This window comes from Topomyia yanbarensis, chromosome 2 (assembly GCF_030247195.1).
Source record: "Topomyia yanbarensis strain Yona2022 chromosome 2, ASM3024719v1, whole genome shotgun sequence".
Classification (NCBI taxonomy): domain Eukaryota; kingdom Metazoa; phylum Arthropoda; class Insecta; order Diptera; family Culicidae; genus Topomyia; species Topomyia yanbarensis.
In genome coordinates, this window is record NC_080671.1 from 443,522,124 (window position 1) to 443,539,365 (window position 17,242).

Sequence of the window (17,242 nt, forward strand, 5' to 3'; positions counted from 1 at the left end):
AACCTTGTTATTGTTTGGGTACAGCATCCGGTACAGATTTTTCTATAGAAGAGTACAGATAGAAAAGATTTTTCAACTCCCGGTATAGATTTAATTGTGGCAACACTAGTCATCACCGTACAGATTATGCTAAATTCGGACTACTAAACCAGATGATGGCTGTGTATAACGAGCATTGTAAAAGAATTGACCTTACCATGCCCCGAACAAGTTTAAAACAGTTTTTCAACTCTTTGCGACATCATAGTACATAGGAATAGTATAGAGTATAGTATATAAGCAGTTAATGTTTGTGTAATGTAGTCTACAATTGATTGACGAATAAATAAATTTGTGTAGTGGGTAGAACCCACTGGTTGAAAAAAAAGCAACGGAAACTGGGAAGAAAAAGTTATTTTTCTTATTCCTCCTTTCATGGGCTTTCTGTCACAGGCTCGAACTTCTGACTTTAGAAGATTTGGGGGTACGTTGCTGCAGCGCGCTTGCCGTTTGATTCATTTAGGCGTTGGATAATGTGAATGGAATTTGTCATTCATTAAAGAAAGTTTTTTTCCATCGTTTTTTTTATCAATTTATCATGGACCCTGGGTAAATTGATACACCTCAAAGAATAAGTCTATACGAAAACAACAGTCCATGCATAAACTTTCTGTTCGGTATATTATTTAGTTTTAACTAGCCTCCACATATTATGCACACCCAATTTGCAGTTTTCACGAAAGGATGCTTGAAAAACATATTGAACATTATGCACTGACCGCGGCTGATCAATTCATAACAGTAAATCAATGGAAGCACCTCTCTTCAACAATACTCTTCCTCTGCTATTTTTCAGTTTGGCGACGAAGGTGGAAAGCAGATATTGCCACTTTGACGCGAATCTCACTAGGAGTTTTGCTTATCACACATGTGCAAATTACATATAAACATAAATTAGCAATTTGAATTTCATGCATTTGACAGATAAACTTTATGTGAAACTTCTGCAAATTTATTTATCAATTTTATAGTGCATTTTTTGAATTTACAGTTTCCAAATACTGAGAAATACTGAAAGTGCGGTAATTGCGCTGCCAATTTGGCAATTTCTATTGCTGGTTTTCAAATATGTCAAATAGAATAAATTCTAGTTGCTGAAACTTCGGCATCACCCGAATAGAAATGTACAGTAACAAAACCATGATTTTCACTGTGACAGTACAGTAATTTTACAATAATTTACAGTAAGTTTTAGTGTTATGCTACAATACAAAAACAATAAACTTTAACGTTTTTACAGTAAATTTCAATGTAAAATAGACTTTTACAGTGAAAAAGGGGGGTGGTTATGTATCTTAACATTAAAAAAATCAATTTTTCTACATACATTTTTTTCTCGAAAACAGTAAAATTTAATGTGAATGCACTGTATCAGTTTTTTTCTGAACAGTGAAATTTATTGTTACATGAAATTTTATTGTAAATCTACTGTGAGAACTTGGCATCGAACAATGTTGAAACAGTAATTACTATAATATTTATTGTTTTATGATTGTTTGTAGGGTAAATGCTATTGTAAAATTCTATCCGGGCATGGTTTACTGAAACCATGAACTGAACTGCTGAAAATTCAGCAATTGGTGTGAAGTGTATCACTGGAATATTTAATTTTTCTCACTGTCTTGCTTCTGGTTAAATGTAGATAAAAATTCAACGAAAATTTTAACGAAAGTCGCTTTCCACCTAGAGGCAGATCACTTGCGATGCATTTTTAAAAATCAGCGAAATTAAATGCATTTATTTCCATCAAAATAGAAACTCATAATGTATATTGCGTTGCGTGCAATGTTGTTTGCTTTGCGTGTAAGACGTCAAAATCCTACAGAAAAACTAGCCCTACATTTAACTAAACGTCGAACAAAGTGGATCAGCGTAGGATGTTTGTTAAACAAACTTTTCTGCGAGGGAGTGCCAAGCTGATGCAAAAATGGAAATTAAATGCATTTTTTCTAATTTGATGCAAATTTGTTATACATTCTTAGAGTGATCTGCCCCTAGCTTTCCACTCTTAAAAGCGCAATAAATAAATTAATTGGCCTTTTTCAAAAATGTAAATGCGAGGTATAAAATATTAACTCAAAAGCTGCACTGATTTTACTCAGTGTGTATGTCTACCTACCCGAAGTGCCTCCACTGTAGACAAGCCGTCAGAAACTTCAAATTAGTTCAAAACAAGCGACCGATAAAACCACTAAATTTAGCGAGGAATCAAATTTGGCCGAATATTTCACGCAAATGGACGTGGAAGATGCCGTGCAATCGATTTGCGACTCTACGGTAAGTAGCTGCATATTTTCCAAGTCATGGCCACCACCGTCGAACCGTGGTTGCCTCCGAAAAAAGCAATTCTCTCTAGACCTTCTGCCGGGATTGCCTTCCGAATGTTTTTGTTTTGATTTACCTGCTGCTGCTACGGTTTGGGATTTTTTAAATTGTGCGGTTCTTTTTCTTTGGCAGGCTTCGTTGTCCGAAGGGTGTCGACTACCCGTGCGTATGACTGGTACTAACGATTGGCCACTAGCGGAAATTATCAGTATCAAGGAGGTGACGGATAAATCTGTTTGGTACTACGTACATTATGTGGATTGTGAGTATGAACTAGGATGGATGCAGGTAATAGAATATTAACGTCCGGATTGCTTTCAGTTAACAAGCGCTTGGACGAATGGGTCACCGAAGAGTACTTGGACACCCGGAAGGTTCAGTTCCCGCGGAAAGATGGTCTTGCTACCGGTCAAAATACCGGAGTTACCACACCTAAGCGGATACCGCTGCTTGGAGAGCGCTCACGCCCCGCTAGTCCTATTCAATCGCCAGACATTGTCAACGGAAGTGCTGTTCTGGCGGCCGCACTACAAAAAAAGATCAATCGAAAACGAAAAGCCATCTCCACCGAGAATGAAGACTCTCAGGAAGTCCCAACAACGCCAACTCCACGACAATCGGGTAGTATGGTCACGCACCATGACGACGTCGTGACGCGGATGAAGAACGTCCAGCTAATAGAGCTCGGAAGACATCGTATCAAGCCGTGGTATTTTGCACCTTACCCGCAGGAGCTTTGCTCCATGCCTTGCATTTACATCTGCGAATTCTGTCTCAAGTATCGTAAAAGTCGGAAGTGCTTGGAGCGGCATATTAAAAAGTGCAATCTGCGGCATCCGCCCGGGAATGAGATCTACCGGAAGAACACGATCAGTTTCTTCGAGATCGATGGACGGAAGAACAAAAGCTATGCGCAGAATTTGTGCCTGTTGGCAAAACTGTTCCTGGACCATAAAACACTCTACTACGACACGGATCCGTTCTTGTTCTACGTGATGACGGAGTTTGATTCGAGAGGCTTCCACATTGTTGGGTATTTCTCGAAGGAGAAAGAAAGTACAGAGGACTACAATGTGGCGTGTATTTTAACGATGCCACCCTATCAGCGAAAAGGTTACGGCAAGTTGTTGATTGAATTTAGTAAGTACTGGATTAGCGTATTAGTCTAGCATAATAGCGATAAAAAAACACAATTTTTTAGGCTACGAGTTGTCGAAATTCGAAGGAAAAACGGGTTCACCTGAAAAGCCTCTGTCCGATTTAGGGTTACTATCCTACCGGAGTTACTGGGCTCAGACGATCCTGGAGATCTTGATTCTGGCGAAACCGATGGGGGATAACGAGAAACCTCAGATAACTATCAAGTAATTGCCTGTTCTTTCACACACTGCATCACAAGTAACCATTCTTCCTTATTTTCATATAGCGAAATCTGCGAGCTGACTAGCATAAAAAAGGAGGACGTCATTTCGACACTGCAGATTCTGAACCTAATCAACTACTACAAAGGCCAGTACATTATCTGCATCAACAAGGAGACAATCGATCAGCATCGGAAGGCGATGGAGAAGCACAAGATTCGAATCGATTCCAAGTGTCTCCACTGGACACCGAAAGATTGGTCCAAGCGATCCAAGTGGTAACGTAAGTTAGATACAGCAGCGAAGGGGGGAAACACAACAGATTCATTGTGTCAATGAGCAATGCGTGGGTCAGCCAGCAACGACTAAAAGCTTTGGGTAATATATTATGTAGGCTTATGCTTTGCCCCCTAACCGGAGAGGAGGATGCGCTTCCCATTACTGAACCGTAACGCAAGATGACCTGATGGTTATTCTGTATTTTAGAAAGATGTGTTCCAATTTTACTATACTTATGAAACTGGCACGAAAAAAAAAGAAATCAAACTATCAAAGAGTGTTTTTCTTCAACGGAACCGTGATCCGGTTGTTTCACCATATTCTCTCGGTGTGCCCCATTAAAGCTATTTATAGCGACAAGGATTTAGTCTTAACACATAGATTCTGATTAAGATTGTAAATGATAATAAATTGAACGAAACGAGTAAAATAGGCGGTTTTTTTAATTACAACCAAGGTAAAAGAAATTCCCTCCATAGGGAATTGTATTACAAAAATATGGCAGTCCGGAATAAGCCCAATCAGAATGTCATCCAAACCATTTCGAAAAAGCATCGACATTACCAAATTTGCTTGTGACAAATTTATTAGAATCCGGAAAACAGGATAAAAGCATCATCTTAGAAATTAAATGTGTCCGCGCTGAAATTGGTTGGTGGCGGCGGAGGCAGTCTAGGCTGCCCAGGGAATGCCCCCGGTGGCATCTGGGGTGGAAGTGGTGGTTGCGGCGGACGCCAGCTTGGTGGAGGTGGCCTCGGTGGGCCTGTGGGAGGTGTAGGTGGTGGAGGAGCAGGTTGTTGCCACGGCGGTGGGGGAATCATTCTTGGCGGAGCTGGTATTCCCATCGGAGATGGTGGCGGTAAAGGTGGCTGTCCAATTGGTGGAGGTAATGGAGGGGGAGGAATTGCACCGGCACTGAAGTGTGGTGCGGCTGGGGCATGTGGTGGTGGAGGTACCGCAGAAGGCGTCGGAGGTGGAGGTGGTGCCATTAGTGGTGGCGGCATCATCGGGTGCGATGGCATCATAGGCATGATCGGAGGAGGAACCGGAGCATCCGCAAACAGCTGATGGGGACGATCGGCGTGGGAAAGTGGGTTCTGCGCCGCAAGAAGACGCTCCGCGGCGGATCCATGTCGTTCTCCTTTTGAATCCTTCTTGAACGCATAGGACACTGAAATGGGACGATTACATAGATATTGACCGTTCATAGCGTCCATTGCCGCATCAGATGCTTCAAAACTCGCAAAGTTGATAAAGGCAAATCCTTTCGAATTGCCCGTCTCTGGATCTCGCATAATTTTTGGTGTCTGTAAAATAACGCCAAACGCAGAAAATGTATCATACAATAGTTTCTCGTCCACTTCCGGATCTAGATTGCCGATAAAGATATTTGCACCGACGTCCAGATTTTTCTGATGGGCAGACGCTTTGTTGACACGGATCGGTTTTCCGTACAGCTTGATCATGTTCATAATCTTAATCGCATAATCCGCATCCTCTTCGCCCAAGAATTCAACAAACCCGTATCCTTGGTGCATCTGAGTTACTCGATCCTTAGGCATGTGGACGTTGACCACTGGACCAGCTTGAACAAACATCTCCCACAGGAGTGTTTCCGAAACCTTATCATCCAAGCCGCCGACATAAATGGTGGCATCTGAAAGGAAAGCAGTAAGTTTAAAGTCGATTTCTAATGGGAAATATACGTTGATACGCCACAATTGAGTTGAATCAGCAATGGTAGATCAGTACTTTTTGTAATTTGTCAGCAATCTCCAAGCTTCATTTCGCAATTATTCGAAAATTCAACAAAACTTACCTTGATTTCTTTCAGCGATTGGACCTGCTGCCATGGTTGTAAAGCTTTCTATTATTAACGTCAAAATAAAATTCCAGTACTGCGCGAGACTATTTTTCCCAAATGGCCTAGTTCATGCGGATACATTACATGATGTTGCATGGTATGATCGATGATACATTTCAGAGCATCAAGTTTTCATCGCGAGACAATTAGAGCATGTTCATGAGGGTGTCAGTTTCAGATTTATAATTTTTACAGTTCTATAATATAAAACTGGAAATTTTAAAACTAGAACTTTCTGTCCCCAGCAGCAGTTTTAGCGGGTGTTCTATTCAGTTTAAAATTGATGTCTCGCCATGCCTTCAGCGTTACTGCATTCAAATTTATTTTTCTCCAGTCTATCGGTTCTAAGTGTCTCTGCTGAAAACTTTGCATGTATTTAAAACACAGTTCTAAACGTGTTTTAAAATCAGCAACAAATAGAACGGCGTCGTATAACAGTTTTAAATTTTGAAACAAAACTGTTCGAAATAATAAAACAAAACGCTCTGCTGGGGATGTGAATGTTTCAGTTCCAGTTCTTCTTTGAAACTCCTATATTTTTGTATAGGAGTTTCAAAGTAGAATTGAAACTGAAACATTCACATCCCCAGCAGAGCGTTTTGTTTTATAATTTCGAACAGTTTTGTTTTAAAATTTGTAACTGTTATACGACGCCGTTCTATTTGTTGCTAATTTTAAAACACGGTTAGAACTGTGTTTTAAATACATGGAGAGTATTTAGCACAGACACTTAGACCCGATAGACTGGGGAAAAGAAATTTGAATGCAGTAACGCTGAAGGCATGGCGAGACATGAATTTTAAACTGAATAGAACACCCGCTAAAACTGCTGCTGGGGAGAGCAAGTTCTAGTTTTAAAATTTTCAGTTTTATATTATAGAACTGTCAAAATTATGAATCTAAAACTGAAACACTCCTGAACATGCTCTGAGAAATTTAGCATCAAATACATGAATTTGGCTGCACGGTTTACTACGTTGTTTTGTCTGCTAGTTTTTGCAACCAGGAGTTTTGTGTAAACAGCGAGTGACTGGTTGTTTTAATGAATGCTTGACGAATTTCTTTTGAGAAATATTTCGCAAAATACTCAATCATGAAACTCGAAAACGCATTGAGTCACGTAACTGAGCCTGTTTTTCTGTAACTGTAAATGTTTTTCTTTGCACTAGAGAGGATAAAGGGCGAACACGAAATTATTGCGACACCGAAAATGTCATGCCAATTTTCTTATAATGTTTAAAATCAAACCAAAATTTTAGGGTAGTTTTATACATATATTTACTTCAAAAATCAAAAGAAAAGTTAATCGATAGTCTTGAGTGTAAAATTGAACGCATTTTCACTTGATGCCCTCCATCAAAGTCTTTACAGTGTCATGTCTTTACAGTGTAGATCTCGCCATTTACTGTTCCCTTTGTCACGAAAGGCTCACTCCTCAGTACGCAAGAGCAGATGGCCTGCCAAATGAGATATTTTGAGGCGAACTCCGACATTTTCTTCTTCTTAAATTTGTCGTCCACATAGAACTTGCTCTTGCCGGTGAAAAACTCCAACCCCGGAATTTGCTTAAAATCGGCTTTTGTTGCGGCACAGCCTTATTTATGGTTGCTCCCTTTGTTGTCATCCCTATCATCAACACAGTTAGTGAGCACAATCTCACTCCTCACACTCGCGATGGTGAGGAAAATACGGAATGCGAGTGGATAACATACATCGTCCGTGTTGCCAGGTTGCCAATCATAATTAGAATAATTTACTTTTAATTTTAAAGAAATATGTTTTATGCCTTGAATAAACTAGTTGTAGTCTAGCCACTGCTCTAGGCAGTCGATCTTTAACCCGTCGTGGGCTTTAAGGAAAATTACCCGTCGTGGGCTTTAGTGGAAGATTTACCCGTCATCGGGCTTAGAAGAGTTTTCACCCGTCGCTGGGTTAAGCAAAATAAAGTTGTACGAAGATAATTTGTGTTTATTTGTAACGGATTCCTTCGGAACTTGTCGCGCCAACCTTGAAGTCTGCCAATGTTCATTAGTTCGCTACGATGGGAATTCCAGCTTCCGATGACCAATTAAACTTCGTACCTGGAACACAACGTAGGGCAGGTGCCTGACGAAACATTTGGTGCCGTGACCAGGATTGATACGTCGCGTAGAGAATTCCGAGCGATTCCAGATGAACAACGGTATAGGTATAAAAGGAACTAGTGATTTAAGCTGTTGAACGCCTTGTATGAATATTTGGAACATGGAACCCGCGCCATCATCCATTCCATTACGGCAAGCAGCCATATTTTGTCAGCATCTTCTCGTGCCAGAGTTTTAGCCGTCGATTGTTGCCGCTCATCGCGGTTTGGGAAGTTCTGTACCTTGTATGTATGTAGTCCAGCTCTCTTCTTTGCATTCTGGACGTAGCTCTGCGACATGCCGATCTTTTTAGCCAAATCACGGCTTGAGACGTTGGGATTTGCTTTAATCATCCGCTTCACCTTTCGCTCCGTCTTTTTGTTTTCCGGTCCCGGTTTTCTTCCAGCTTCTTTGCCGTGGTCCAACGTCAACCGCTCCTGGAACCGCTTCAACACTCTGGAGACGGTTGAATCAACGACACGACTAGACACTGGCATTCCAAAACTGTATCGCAAATCTGACTACCCCTCAGTGACTCAAATAACTGGTACTGTCAAATTTCAAATTACACGACAAAATGCATGAAATTAGCAACACTTTGGAAGCCGTCATTTATTTGAAATAGTTACCGTCGCAGTCCCTAGGTTACGAAGGGAAAAATAAAATGACAACAAAACAAACCCAAAGTTTTACAGAGGAATTTATCTTTCTCGTTAGTCCTTGCCTTAATGTACAGCAAAAAGTGTTAAAATGGCAAATAACTCGGTAGGAAACTGTTGACGTATCCAGATAATTCGGATCCGACTAACACCGGAATGGATTTTCAATGTTAAAAGGAAGCAGCTTTCAGAGAAACTTTTCCGTCTTTTGGTAATCTGATTTAATATAAAAGAATAAGATCATTAATTTGTTTCTTCGATAGGTTAACGTTGTTGGGTTAACTAATCCGAAGTTGCAGTCATGCTAGTAAACCTAGTGGTGTTACGATCATAGTTTTTGAGGAGTAACGTGACAAGATTCAACCGAACAAAATGGCTTTTAGCGTTGGTTCCGTCCTATACGATTCTCCGAGCATCGAAAAATAGAAGTAATTTGCAGAGCTCTCCTTTATTGAGAGTTCACTTATACTTGATCATTGATTCTTCCGCCCTCTCTGCTTCGATTGGTGCAAATGAATTAACAACGAAATATGGACAGAACCGCTCTTATAAACATCAACAAAGTGACATCGCAGCTCCATACTTGTTTTCCGGATAATCTGGTGCGATAAAACTCACTTTTATAAAAGTTGTAGCTTGAATATATACCTATCCCACGTCGATTGGACTGTTATAGTTCATCCCAGCGTAAGAAGTTTACGTATTATCAAGGACTTTGATAACAGGCCCAATACATGTCTCTCATTTGGTGTTTTCAGTTCATCCGTGGCAACATATCCAAAACGATGTATAGTCGGCTGCTTCAAGCCAAGTATCCCGTTCATTTTTAATCATAGCACTATAAAGTTTTGTGTTACTATGTTTTAATTGCCGCAAGGTTCTACTGTGTCGATTTTGTTGGCTATTTTCGGCAAATTTGAGACTAAGAGAAACGAAAGCAATGAAATTGAAAGACGGATAGGTATTCTAGAGCGAATCAGTTATAAACTTAGAACGGAAAACTAGAACTAGGCAGGCTCATATGGGCATGATCGAAAGGAAATGTGAAGAATTCTTTGCCTTCTGCAGAGTAGGAGTTGGGCGTTGCACCCAAGTCTACCGCATGGTCTATGGTAGAACATAACTCATCATCATGTTTTACCGCCGACGCCGGCAAAAAATTCTTCACAAATCCTCGCCTAGAACGACCATGCGATCATTCTTCTCCCTTTCTGCTAGCATCAAGCCGTGACGTATGCATTCAATCGACACCAAGCTATCGGTGTCGCATAGACCATGCGGTAGACTTGGGTAACGCCCAACTCCTACTCCAACAAAATCGATACAGATACACTATAAAGTTTTCGAAAAAAATCTGAAAGCACTAAAAAGGTTTTAGGTTTGAGATCATTATTATTCTATCCGGAGACACAAACATGCTGAGACTGAATACCATGCTGCGAATATTCATGCAGGAGCGTTAAATGGAACACGGCATCTGTAAAAACAATTTGAAATCGACAGAATATATTTTTTTCGGTATCACGAAATTGTTGGATAATTATTTGTCTCAGCGGCGCATGCACCAGATCCGCAAAGAAGAATCTTTTATTCTCTCCACCCAAAAAATACCCAACAAAATCCTTACTAGCCTGCCAGTATACGCACAACAGCCCCATGTCCTATGGGATTTGCTATTCATATTGTAATGTTTCAAAGATTTCAACATTACGTACATTCCACTAAGACCTCCGTTCGCGTATATATTGTATTCATATTGGACAATTATGCGTAAAGTGCAGTATAGAAATCTACAATGGACAGGAGTGCGAGGTCAGGTCTAGGTACAGGTTTCTGATAACAAAGTTTTGTGAGAATAACAACAAAACAGAATAAAATACATTTTCACTGAGCGGTTCCAGGGTCATGAAAATCACATCAATTTTTTTTCAATTATTCAAATACGGTTATTAAAAATGTGAAGAATAGTGAGATGAATTGATGGACGACTTAGTGGCCGGTTGTTTATTGGGACGACATGCTTCATGACAGCTTGAAGTAGTGGTTTCCAGCTGGTATAACCATAGATGGAAACCTCAATATTCCGGTTTTTTCGCGCTCTGATGCTCTTGTAAAGATTTCTATATCATCTGCTTGGGAGAGATAAGCGTCAGTCAGATAATCAGAAAATCATTTATCGCTAATCCGTGTTGCGGTGCCATATTGTAGACACAAGGACAGACATTGATAAGGTTCTACCGAAAACGAAAGAAGGGAAATATTCAAATATTCAACACACAGCCAAACAACATTCTATATGTGAGTTAACACCCATTTTTTTCAATCCATTTTTTGATACGGTACATTATGTTGACTTGTAGGTGCCAATTTTCTATATTTTACCTTCGAAAAGTTCGTAAAATTAATTTTTTAATAACTGGTGCGATCATTTTTAAAGACTAGGAATCCAGTTGGTAATTTTTCAACAAAAAAGAATATTGGTTTAAATTAACACTAGGGGAAGCACATAACAGAGACCGCGGAGAGAGGGGAACAACAATGATAGTTAGGAAGCCGTTAAACTTGTAGTTTTATCACAGACTAACGGACATAACACTATGAGGGAATTCCCTCAAAAAACATCGATCCGACAATTTTCCCAGAACACTAGCTCCACCTTTTATTCACAGTCCCAATCACTCATTTACTGGTGGGTTACCCCTCAGGTTTGGGAACAATTTTTCACTAGTGGTCTATCCCCCATATGCTTGTTCATATGTCAGTGGCGCCATAATTTCAAATGTGGTCACAGTCCCAACTACAAATATATTTAAAATGACCGTTAAAGCGGACGAAGCTTTGTTTTTGAGTGTTCTGTCTATTAGTCTGTGGTTTTATAGCGGAGGAAAATCTACTATACTATTGACATCTTCGGACTGCCAAAATATCACGAACCAGGATGTGCCGGCGGCTTCAGATTTCCAGTGTCTTAAGCACAGAGGTGATAGTGGAGATATCGCGTAGTAGGGGTTTGAGGCGGGTCAGTAACACGCCGAGTTGGTGCCGCACAATCCGAGCTAGTTGACTAATTTCTATTCTCATCGATTCGCTTTACTGTTACGGCAAATGTTGCAGTGCTTGTAGAGGATGCAGATCCTGGTGTCTGCCACTGGATAACAGGTGGGCAAGAAAACTTAAATGAAACACATGAGAATAGAAAAGATAACTAAATTTGGATAATAATTGATTTCAACAACAGGCAGATAAGGGAAACATAGGGAACATCTCAACATGCCAGAATCGGGTCTCCAGCCAGGATTTTGTTTCGGAAAAAGTCTAAAAATTAAATGCACAAATTAATCAATAAAAACAGAAATAAGTTTTGAATGATTCTTAGTTCAAACAAACAGATAAGAAAACCAAAATTCCTACAAATGTAATAGCATTTAAAATGACAATTTTCTCAGAGATGGCTGGGCCGATTTTCACAAACTTAGTTTCAAACGAACCGTATAAGTATTTTCTCTAGTAGTATTCTCCCGTAGGCTGCTAGTAATTTTTCTGGTCTATCAGAGCTTCAGAGTTACAAGGTCACACAGTAATTTTCCATCAGTATAGTATCAAGAGGATGCTACATTTTTGAAATGATTATTCTTCGTCATTTTTCTGCACCTAGAGATACAGAATGTCCTTTTTGAAGCTGTACTTCGAAACTTACGGCTGGCGTTTTTTCACCTTTCACAGCTAGCTGCTAGCTAAATAGAAGCAACGCATGTCCGTTTAAATCAGTTGTTGCTCTTATCCCATACGAGCAACATTGTCTCCGGGCAATGCAATAAGCGCTATCGATTTTCGGTAACATTGGCATTTGCACACACTCGCACCGAAGTGACTAAACCATATACGGTTAGTTTATAAATAGAGGTGACGCGTACCCGTTTGAATCAGTTTTTGTTCTTATGTCGAAAAAATATATTTATTTTTATGCATGCGTGTGCGTTGTAACTTGTTAATCCATGTTTACGGCGCTTTGTAGCTGCTTAGGGTAAAGAGCCTATTGGTTTTCATGTTTCATATTTCGGTTATATGTTTTTTATCAATAAGGCATCTTACAACGTGCTTCTGTAGTTATTGCACTGTTCAGCAGCGTAGTATTTTATATAGGAGAGTACACTCAGGTTTTTTACGCGGATTTTGAAATTTACGCGGTTTTCATTAACGCGTTTTTTTTAATTTACGCGGTTTTCATTTACACGGCCTGTATCCCCTGCGTGAAAAATCTGAGTGTAATTGCATCGGAAACAATCACATTCCCAGCAGAACTTTTTGTTTTCTAATTTCAAACACTTTTGTTTCGTACTGCACACAACGGAAAATTTTAAAACAGAACTTACCGTCCCAGCAGCAGTTGAAGCGGGTGTTCTTTTTCGATTCAAATTCAAGCCATGTCTTAAGCGTCACTGGACTTAAAATTGTTTTCCCAGTTTATCCAGTCAGAATATCTATCCTACCCTATGTATTTAAAACACAGTTCTAATTGCGCTTTAAAGTATACAACAAATAGAACGGTTGGGTATACTAATGTAAATAAAAAAAAATCCGTTTTAAATTATGAAACAAACCGCTGTACTGAAGATATAATTATGCATGATGCAGAATTGGTTTAATAATACACTGTTTACACTACAGAGTTATAACACGTTTTAATAATTAGCAACAAGTAAAATGTCACCAAGATAGCATAAAAACCCGTTTTAACTGGTAGTGCGAACGTTGCATAACAATGTAATTTATCAAATAATTTCATTTTTTTCCACCACTAATCGATCAAGAAATACTTAAACTTAAGATTGTTTACTTAAGTTCATTAGTACATTATTGAAAATTTAAATGAAAAATGAAATTTCATATTTCATGGAGAATCTGTATATTTTCGTTGGCGGGCGTGGGCTTCCTCATCACAGCTCTCAATATGGAACTCTTCTTTTGAATATATTTTCTGGACAGACCAGCCTATTTTTACTAGATGGATCAGCCAAATAATGCCAATCACCTAGTGAGATACTTGATTAATTAATAGATTACCGTTAAAAGACCTTCAATAAATTATGTTTTGATGGGGAGGGTATATAGCAAATTGTAACATATGAAAACAGGCGAGTGAACAAGAACGTGAGTCGATATGTGTGATAGATTAAATTCATTTGCACGCTCTTGAAAAATGCTACATTTTTAATGTCACCGTGGTCGTGTCCTGTACACAACCCTTTAATTTTTTTTTCAACTGTTTCGGGAGGTGACTCAATGAACTGGTAACTGGCGGTAAACTACTCGGACACTTTTTCATCAAAAAATTACATGAAGTTTCAGGTCGTGTCGTTGGTTGAATGGTGAATGCTCAATATTTTTCCCAACTGCCGGTGCGACAGGTCAGGAAATTCGAGGTGTTTGGAAAGAATTTGTTCTCTCGACTCGCGTTGATTCACTTCCATTTTCGTTGAATCGAAAAATACGACTTCGAGTTTGACAGCATGTAAACAATACACATCAATGAGAAAGTGTGCAAAATTTGGTTGATTTTTACACAGTGGTAAAAAAGTTATGCCCTGTTGAATGTGTCGCAATAATTTTGTGTTCGCCCTTTATATCGAAAATACAGCTGATAAGTAATAGAGATATTGTCACATAGTTGGTACTTTGCTGATGCCATTTCTAAAATGAAAATATCACGATAATAGCAGAAAACTAGTCGGTAAGTTTATAATGTTCAGACTTTGCATCTACTAGTTATATAAAATAAGGGACTAGACAATCGATCAATGGTTTCGTAAAGTTTAAAATGTGTTTATATTTGCTCGTACTTTATTTGTATCATAAAAGTTATTTAATATGTATGTATATAAAGTTTACATTCTTCGCATGTAAACATAATTACATAATATATACTTAAAACTCAATACTCCCCAAGAGTTACTTCCAAAATCCGCCATATTTGTTTACATTACTCGTTTGGAACCGTTGCTTTGGGTTCGATTGGAACTTTCGGATTCAGGCTGATGAAAATCGTGAGTTTTTCGGAAAATGAGTTTGATAAATTATTTAAAATTCAGAAACAAAAGAAGTCTAACAGATATTGTTCCTACAGCTGCCAAAAAAAAAAAATGCGGACGAACATGGAGGCGATTTAAACAGTTTGATGTTTAACTCAACTCGCCTACGCTAATTACCCCTAGGAAAAAATGCAATTTGCGAATGCGATTTGATTTCAACACTTAGACAAACTTTCTGGCGGCTGGAAAGGACTTGGTTGTTTTTGCGTTTTTCAAACATGGCGGTTCATGTTTGGCTTAAGCTTAAAATAGTTTTTTTTTAAACAATTGGCGTGTTCTCGCTTGTATTTTGTTTGTCTAGTGCACTTCATTTAGCCAACGAATGTGGGAAATTGTGGAATCGTGTGTAAATATAGTGGAACAAAATCTTTGACCTAAAGTCTTGATGAACGTCAGATTGTGATAAGCTTTGGTGTACAATACCAATTTCACCTTTGATTCTTCTTATAAGTTGGTGGTGATTACCTAGTATACTGGTTAGTATATGTGAGTAGATAATGAATCCGAAAATAAGCATTATTTTTAATTTTCATATTGGGCAATTAGGGGCGATTAAATGGCGCGTTCCGTGGGCAATTTGGGGGCGATTGAAGGGCGGGTTGGGCGGCAAAAAATGACGGCGGCATATCGCCCAAATGTTGCATTTGAAATAGCCCCCTAATTGCCAGCAATTTGCTGGCTAATTGAAGGGCAATTAGCGCATCCTAGTTGGCAAATAGCCCCCCGTTAGCCAGCAACTTGCCCTTTTTGACTGGAAATTTTCCCGAATAGGACCTGCAGTAAATCTAAAGACAACTAGCGTTCATCGTTGCCAGATTTCTTTTGTATGCTTTTCGCAATTGCTGAAAATAATTGTACCTCGAAAATAGCACCTCAACCAACAATTTACAATGCAAAAGCTGCATTTAAAAATTTAATTTTTATTCGTGTCTCTCTTAACAGTAGACGTAATACCACAGACCAACAGACATAACACTCAAAAACAAAGCTTGGCCCGCTTTAACGGTCATTTTAAATATATTTGCAGTTGGGACTGTGGCCACATTTGAAATTATGGCGCCACTGACATATGAACAAGCATATGGGGAATAGACCACTAGTGAAAAGTTGTTCGCAAACCTGAGGGGTAACCCACCAGTAAATGAGTGTTTGGGACCGTGAATAAAAGGTGGAGCTAGTGTTCTGGGAAAATTGTCGGATCGATGTTTTTTAGGGAATTCCCTCATAGTGTTATGTCTGTTAGTCTGTGGTAATACTACGTTCACACTACAGAGTTAAAAAATGTTATAATAATAAGCAACAAGTACAATGTCATCAAGGTAGCGTTAAAACATGTTTTAACTCGTAGTGTGAACGTAGTATGACTATATCGCCATTCAGGACATTTATTCAATTTGCATGAAATGTTGATGTTTATGAAAAGTAGCCAGAATAGATTCAGCAGCACTGTTTTCCATCCCGTTGGTAAAGAAAATAAACACTCATGATTGTCAAAACGACTAATCAGAAGCTGGTTTAATATTGAGGTTAGGACTGGATCAAATTGGCTACGCGATTGTCTTCTCTTATGTGGTTTTTGTATGAAGCGAAACTGAGTCAGTTTCAAACCCCAACTGCTGTCAAAATGTATGAACTGACAGTGGTTGGGGTTAGAACCTCAGTTTCGGGTTCAAGCGAAACCGCCATTAGTGTAGAACTGAATCACTCCTGAACATGCCCTTATGTCTGAAAGTCATCCCAGTCAAAAAGGGCAAGTTGCTGGCTAGCGGGGGGCTATTTGCCAACTCGGATGCGCTAATTGCCCTACAATTAGCCAGCAATTTGCTGGCAATTAGGGGGCTATTTTATATGCAACATTTGGGCGATTTGCCACCGTCATTTTTTGCCGCTCTACCCGCCCTTAAATCGCCCCTAAATCGCCCAGGGAACGCGCCATTTAATCGCCCTTAATTGCCTGATATGAAAATTAAAAATAATTATTATTTTCGGATTCACTATCTACTCACATAAATTTATCGGTACACTAGGTAATCACCACCAGACTATAGGAAGAATCGATGGTCAAATTCGTATTGCACACCAAAACTTACCACAATCTGACTTTCATTCAGACTCAGAGATCTTGTTCCACTATACTTACACACGATTCTACAATTTTCCACATTCGTTGGATAATTAAGTGTACTAAACAAACAAAATACAAGCGAGAACACGCCAATTGTTTAAAAAAACAATTTTAAACTTAAGCCAAACATGAACCGCCATGTTTGAAAAACGCAAAAAATAACCAAGTCCATTTCAGCCGCCAGAAAATTTGTCTAAGTATTGAAATTGCCTTTAAATCGCATTCGCAAATTGCATTTTTTCCTAGGGGCAATTAGCACAGGCGAGTTGAGTCAAACGTCAAATTTTTTAAATCGCCTGACCATGTTCGTCCGCATTTTTTTTGACAGGGATATGATATTATCATTCTTATGGAAATTTAATGTAAATTTTGCTCGGT

The 17,242-nt window shown here is 39.1% G+C and overlaps 2 protein-coding genes across 2 annotated transcripts; one reads left to right on the top strand and one right to left on the bottom strand.

Annotated features, from left to right (window-relative positions):
• Window positions 1–2,178: 2,178 nt before the first annotated feature.
• Window positions 2,179–4,423, top strand: LOC131685669 (histone acetyltransferase Tip60). Its single transcript, XM_058969545.1, has 5 exons — window positions 2,179–2,316; window positions 2,497–2,626; window positions 2,686–3,504; window positions 3,566–3,728; window positions 3,791–4,423. Exons 1-5 carry the CDS (start codon window positions 2,275–2,277, stop codon window positions 4,005–4,007), a joined length of 1,371 nt encoding a protein of 456 aa, XP_058825528.1. The 5' UTR covers window positions 2,179–2,274; the 3' UTR covers window positions 4,008–4,423.
• A 149-nt stretch (window positions 4,424–4,572) lies between these two features.
• LOC131685670 (splicing factor 3B subunit 4) lies at window positions 4,573–5,924 on the bottom strand. The gene is made up of 2 exons (XM_058969546.1): window positions 5,824–5,924; window positions 4,573–5,661 (listed from the first exon to the last, which is right to left on the bottom strand). The coding sequence occupies exons 1-2, from the start codon at window positions 5,855–5,857 to the stop codon at window positions 4,625–4,627; spliced, it is 1,071 nt and encodes a 356-aa protein (XP_058825529.1). The 5' UTR covers window positions 5,858–5,924; the 3' UTR covers window positions 4,573–4,624.
• Window positions 5,925–17,242: the final 11,318 nt, after the last annotated feature.

Coding starts and splice junctions, on each gene's coding strand:
- LOC131685670 (XM_058969546.1), bottom strand. CDS start 5,857: ATGGCAGCAGGTCCAATCGCTGAAAGAAATCAAG. Junction 5,662..5,823: donor AATCGCTGAAAGAAATCAAG/GTAAGTTTTGTT, acceptor CTTTCCTTTCAG/ATGCCACCATTTATGTCGGC.
- LOC131685669 (XM_058969545.1), top strand. CDS start 2,275: ATGGACGTGGAAGATGCCGTGCAATCGATTTGCGACTCTACG. Junction 2,627..2,685: donor CTACGTACATTATGTGGATT/GTGAGTATGAAC, acceptor GATTGCTTTCAG/TTAACAAGCGCTTGGACGAA. Junction 3,505..3,565: donor CAAGTTGTTGATTGAATTTA/GTAAGTACTGGA, acceptor ACAATTTTTTAG/GCTACGAGTTGTCGAAATTC.